We start from the raw sequence: 6,851 nt of genomic DNA on the forward strand, positions 1-6,851 counted from the left end.
CAATTATCTTTCTAGCTAGATGATGGTGGCACACACCTTTAATCCCAGTATTGGGAGACAGGCAGACAGATATCTGTGAGTTCAAGACCAACCTGGTCCAAGGAGAGAATTCCAAAGCTACACAAAGAAACCCTGTCTCGAAAAACAAAACAAAAATTATCTTTTTATTTTATTTCATGGCACAATTGTCCTGTTGCCTGAATCTTGTCCTACCTCATCATCTGTGACAGTCTGAATGTCATTGGCTTCATAAACTCTTAGGGAGTGGCACTTTTAGGAGGTGTGGCCTTGTTGGCAGAAGTTTGCCAATGTGTGGGCAGACTTTGCCGTCTCTTTTACACAAATTTTGTTCAGTATGACTCACAGATCATCTTCTTTTGCTTTCTGATTAAGACGTACCCAGCACTGTGTCTGCTAGCATGCTGCCAAGCTCCCTACCATGATGATAATGGACTAAACCTGAAACTATAAGCCACCCCCTCAATTAAATGTTTTCCAAAATAAGAGTTGCCATGGTCATGGTGTCTCCTCACAGCAATAGTAATCCTAACAGAGAAATTGGTACCAGGGACTGGGGTATTGCTGTAACAGGCAAGACCATGATTTTGTTTGGAGAAATATGAACATTGGGAGTTTGGGTCAGGAAAGCAGTGGAATGCTTTAAACATTGTTTAGTTGGTCACACTCATAGGAACATAGAAGATGTGGTGTGCTAAGAGTTATTTGAACTTTGAGGGGCTCACTCAAGATGTTTCAGAGGAGCAGAATTTTAGTATGTTGCCTAGGTCATTCTTGTGGTATTTTGGTGAAGAAAGTGGCTGCCTTTTATCCTTGTCCAAAGAGTCTGCCTGAGCGAAGAAGAGTTTTGAATTAATTCTGTCAGTAGAAGATTTATAATGAAAAGGAGCAAGCTCAACAGGGCAAATTACAAAATGTAAATTTTGAGTAGCAAAAGGGCACCAGGAAGTAGAATGGAGTTAAGTTTTGAGTTTAAGGAGACAAACAGATTAAGGAACGAAACAAAGGGAGTGGTGAGCTCAGGGTAAGATCTCACTTAGATAAATTTCCAACTTGTGAAAAGAAAATATTAGCATTGTCAATGGTGGTACACACATTTAGTCCCAACACTCCAGAGATAGAGGCTGGTGAATCTCTGAATTTGAGGCCAGCCTGGTCTACAGAGCAAGTTCAAGGATAGTCAAGCTTAGGCGGTAATGGTAACAATCAAAACCAGAAACTGGTGAAGCTGTAGCTGAACGAGGGACCTATGTTCCAGCCCCAGCGAGCAACAGAACTCAGTAAGTTTGACTATGTGATTCTAATTTTAAAGTTAAGGATAGAACAAAAGGGCTATGGAATTTGCCCTTAGTCTAAGGAAAGCCACTGAGACCAGCCATGTGTTAAGTGTATTCTTGAATGGAGGCCGAGAGAGGCCATTGTGTGAAGCTGTAACATTGGAGCCTGGATTGCCTTAGAGACTCCTAGATGTTAAAGATGTCAGAGCTGTGGATACCTGCCAAGGACAACTGCTCACAGAGAATGGAACCAGCCCAAAGGAAGAGGTTATAGTTAACATAGCTGAAAAGATTTGATGTCAGACATGGAGGAGATACAGAATTTAGAGTTTGTCTAGCTATTTTTGCTTTGGTTCAATATTTCCTCAAGCTCCCTTCTCTATGTTCAAGAATAGTAACATATATCCTGTGCCGTTAAATGTTGGTAGTATGTGATCCATTTTTTTGATTTGATTTTATAGGAAATTACAGTTAGGAGATCGCATGAATCTTTGAAGAGACTTTAAATTTTAGACTTTAAAATGTTGTTGAGACTGTTACAGACTATGGAGGATTTTGAAGTTGGATTAAATGCATTTTGCATTACGATATGGTTACAAGTTTATGGGAACCACGGAGTCGAATGTGATAGTTTGAATGTAATCAGCCCCCATAATCTCATAGGGAGTGGCACTATTAGGAGGTGTGACTTGTTGGAGTAGGTGTAGCCTTGTTGAAGGAAGTATGTCGATGTAGGGGCAGGCTTTAGGTCGCGTTTATTCAAGCTCTGCTCAGTGTGACTCACAGACCATCTTTTGCTGCCTTCATATTAAGATGTAGCTATCACCATGTCTGCCTGCGGCTGCCATACTCCACACCATGATGATGGACCAAACCTCTGAAACTTCTGAAACCTCTTAACCCTTTCTTGGTTTCCTTTATAAATATTCACAGCTGTTTACATAAGCACATGTGTACATTATAGGCTAGGCTCTTTAACATAGCAAACATAAAATTGTCCATGTAACAAATGGAGAATGACAATATGCCATTTGGAGGACTAAGGGAAAAATGAACATGAAGGGTTCCATGCTAAAAGTATTACTGAAAGCCTCAAGATGATGTCCATAAAGCAGTAAGCCAAGCTGGGGGCTTGACTGATGTGACTTATAAGGAAGATGCCCGTGTTGCTTGTGAAAAGTGGGAGACCATATAGGAATTGCCTGAGATTATGCCTTTCACAAACTGGGAAAAGTACCCTGTTTATTTTCATACCCATTCTACTCATTACCAGGGGACATGCTCCCCAGGGGTTTTAGGTCTGCAAGCCTCTCTTATTAAAACACCAACAGAACTGTGGATGGCAAAGAGATTTTTGGAGAAGAAATGTAGGCCAGAACCACAACATGAGCTGCTACTTCAAATATTTTACAACCTCTGCAATCTGTGTACATAAACCTGAGAATACTTGTTACTTTTGGTCTTTTGCTAATTTTGTACTTTTGACCAGGTAAGAGAACACATTAGGAATAAACTTGGAAGTTTCCTATATTTTTTCTTCTTTAGGGTGTAGTCTGTCTGTTTGCAACATTAAACATCAATGCCTGGGGCTCAGAGTAAGTTCACTGTCTTGAGATGGACTTTTCTCCCTGTGTGAGGATAGTGAAGGTTCTTTGATTTTTGCACAGGATTATTGCATCTCATCTCAAGACATTTTACTTTAATACCCTCTAAAGCCAACCTGAAATCCATAAACATTGAAAATGCCAGTACAAGTTCCCTGGCATTGACCATTCTAATTACTATTTTTTCCTTAAAAAATAGGCAAATAATTTTTGATATATATTTTTAGAACTATTTTGATTTCTGGTCCAAAGACTCATAAGTAATCTTGGTCGTATGGGTTGAATTTTTAAGAAGAATGTCTGTTGTGCTTATAAACAGACAAAGTAATCACAACCATCAAAATAAACTGCCCTGAGTTGTTTGAAGGCAAGCCTTCATAGAATTACACTAGTGATTACATCATTTCTCAGACTGTCTTCCAGTTATAGAGCTTAGAATCCCTTGGGGCCTTTACAAGTTTTCTCCAGTTCATTAATTTTGTTTCTGTAGATGAACAAATTGTTTTCTTCACCCAGTGCTTTATCATACTTTGAATGACTCCCTTTTGTAGTATTCACCCTAGAGTCAGCCTCTGTCCAACTCTATTGCAGCCTGGGGATTCTCTCAGTGCCTCCCAGCAAAATGGGTCTTTCACACACTGATTCTCATTATTCTCTTCTGTACACAGAATGAACCAAGCACATCTTTAAATGAAAGAAACCAGAGGAAGCTACTTCTTATAGCTATGTCTGCTCTGACCAGTGTGTCTCAGAGAGGTAATTCAGATACTTTCCTAATATTGAGAAGAAAAGCAATTTTAAAAAGTTACTTGTGTTTTAGTAAGTGTTGATTGCACAATTAGATATAAAACCATTTACAATAAACGTATTTATAATTCCTCAAAAATTTTGACTTTCATTGATAAACACTGATATTTTGATTATATTAGTAAAATGAAAAATTCATTTCTTTAGGAGAAAGTATGACTTTATTTGGAAGGAAAGAATGCCAGGAATTAATTTCATAGAGAGAAAGGAGTCTTAAAATGAGGGGAGCTGAATATTTTTGGCAACTTTGGAGTAGGTTTATTTAAGGCAGCCTGACTTTTAGGATCATAAAACACAAGAGAGTTACTTATCATGGTCCCATTAGAGGTCCCATCTCCTCAATATTTGAAGAATGAGTTTAAATAAGTAACAGAGAAGACAAGATTTCAAAGAGACTAAAGCCATAGGTCTTGACAGCTCCTCCTTGTGAAATGATGGAGGGACTGCTGATTCCATAGAGGCAGAGGTTTTCTTATTCAAACACTTTGGGATCTGGAAAAGGTTTTCTTTAGTCTCAGGATAACCAAGAGAATAGAGAAAGTCATAAAGTATAAACGTTATACTGCACCCTGTAAGAAAAGTACTCATTGAAATAATATAATAATAAAGGTTTAGCCACTTGCAGGAGGCCAGTGGGAGCCGAGTTTAATTTATTGATTTTAGAACTACAGCTAAAAAGGGGGGAGTGCAAAATATTGCCTTTACTGTTTTCAGATAATAATTACTGTTGTCGCAAATTATAAAATTTAGTTAACTGTATAAATGCCAGATAAGCAAACGGTACACCATTGTCTTCATATCTTTCCAGAAATTAGTCTTTTAAAAAATTTGTCATATTAATCATCTAACAAAAGATGTTATACTGCAAAAAGTGTCTTCGGTCAGCATGGCAATATGATTATAGCTCCAACACTCAAGAAACTAAGGCAGGAGACTCTTGAATCACCATGGTCTTCATTTAGAGACTCTGTCTCAAAAAACATCTTAGGAATCTATTTCTGAAGTTCTTAATGGCTCAGATTATTGGAAGACATTAAACTCATCATCTGCTATAGCACTGAAAACTGTTAGCACAAGTGTTGTCAGACTCTTGAGATTAATATGGTCGTAGTTCTTATCTCTTATATCTTCTGGCTTGATCATGAATAAGAAACAAATCAATACAAAGACATTTCTACTGCTTACATGTTCTTAAGATGATGTGGAGTTACTATGTTTTGATAAAACTGTCTATACTTTCTATAAACTCTGTGGTTGAAACAAATTCATCCCTGCCTATTTTCTTCATGTTAAAGCTCTTCAAGAGTATTCTTACTTCTCAGAGGTTGTCTGCCTGGTGGGATGTTTTAAAAGCTGCTCCATGTTAGAGACAATTTAAGGGATGAAAAGAAAGTTGGATCAAAATGCTCACAGCTAAAGAAAATGTTAGGATGGTACTTGCTCTGAATTATCAACAAAAAGACATTATTAATGAAATAATAGTAAAAGATGTTTGAATAGCAATATATAACAAAAACATAGACTTAATATTTAATGGGCCGATAGACAAATACTATATAAAATCTTCACAAGATCTTTGTGGCATTATAGAAAACCACTCTCACAAACTATGTATTGACAAGAAAATTATTGTCTAGAAAGACCGATGGACATGAAGGTTAGTGTTCCACAAACTATCCTGTCTTTTCCTTTAAGTGTTATTGAATCACACCTTAGTCACTGAATTTCTCCTCTTGGGAGTGACAGACATAGAAGAATTGAACCCTTTTCTCTTTGTCACATTCCTTACCATGTACTTTGTCAATGTGGCTGGGAATGGAGCCATCCTGATGATCGTCATCTTGGATCCAAGACTTCACTCACCTATGTATTTCTTCCTGGGAAACCTAGCATGTCTAGATATCTGCTACTCGACCGTGACAGTGCCAAAGATGCTGGAGAACTTCCTCTCTACCAGCAAAGCAATTTCCTTTCTGGGATGCATAACTCAGCTTCATTTCTTCCACTTCCTGGGTAGCACAGAGGCCTTGCTACTGACAGTAATGGCATTTGATCGCTTCATGGCGATCTGCAAACCACTACATTACCCTTTCATCATGAATCGTCAAGTCTGTATCCAGATGGCTCTCACCATTTGGGCTATTCCTTTTCTCCATGCTCTTCTTCACTCCATAATGACATCTCGTTTGAACTTTTGTGGTTCTAACCATATCCATCATTTCTTCTGTGATGTTAAGCCATTACTGGAGTTGGCCTGTGGAAATACTGAACTCAACAGGTGGCTGCTTAATACTCTCACTGGGACCATTGCCATTGGTCTCTTCTTTCTGACGTTTCTCTCCTATTTCTACATTATCGCCCACCTGTTTCTCAAGACCCGTTCTTGCAGCATGCTCCACAAGGCACTGTCCACCTGTGCCTCTCACTTCATGGTTGTTGTTATTTTCTATGCTCCTGTTCTCTACATCTATATCAGTCCTGCTTCAGGGAGCTCCCTGGAAGAGGACAGGATTATTGCTGTCATGTACACTGTGGTCACTCCTGCACTCAATCCACTTATATATACTCTAAGGAACAAGGAAGTGAGGGGTGCTTTTAATAGGAAAATCAGAATACAGCTTTGACTTGAAGAAATATAGTAAATTCTTCTGAAACACTGAAACACAAGAAATTAATATAAAAACTGAAATGTGAAATTAGTTGATTCTGCAATTGTTTGTGATACATATAACAAAAACGACCAAGTAAGGAAGGGAATAAATACATAAGAAAATATGTCTCAATTGTATGTGAAATTGCAATCTATATATAAAAGGGAAATTAGAACAAACCAGAAATGAAATATAGATGGCAATACTGAATTTGTTTGGGAGATAACAGTTGATGAAAATAACTTGATATCATTTTATATATGTCTGTATATAAAATCAATCATGTAAATATGTATGTATTGCCCATGTTCTGAATAGATGGATACTAATAGGTACATTTATCTATAAGGTTACTTTAATTTATCATCCTACAATGTGATTAATAAAATCAGTTTAGAAGGCAGTACTGGAAATTGAACCGATGCTATGCCTATACTTTACTACTGAATTATCTCCCTAGCCCTCTTTTCTGTTTTTCTCTGTTTTTCTCTCCT

General features: G+C 37.7%; 1 protein-coding gene across 1 annotated transcript; it reads left to right on the top strand.

Moving 5' to 3' along the window:
* Positions 1 to 5,496: 5,496 nt before the first annotated feature.
* LOC125408275 (olfactory receptor 12D1-like) lies at positions 5,497 to 6,330 on the top strand. Its single transcript, XM_048446414.2, has one exon. It carries the CDS (start codon positions 5,497 to 5,499, stop codon positions 6,328 to 6,330), a length of 834 nt encoding a protein of 277 aa, XP_048302371.1.
* Positions 6,331 to 6,851: the final 521 nt, after the last annotated feature.

Source organism: Myodes glareolus, chromosome 18 (genome assembly GCF_982192425.1).
Source record: "Myodes glareolus chromosome 18, mMyoGla1.1, whole genome shotgun sequence".
Taxonomy (NCBI): domain Eukaryota; kingdom Metazoa; phylum Chordata; class Mammalia; order Rodentia; family Cricetidae; genus Myodes; species Myodes glareolus.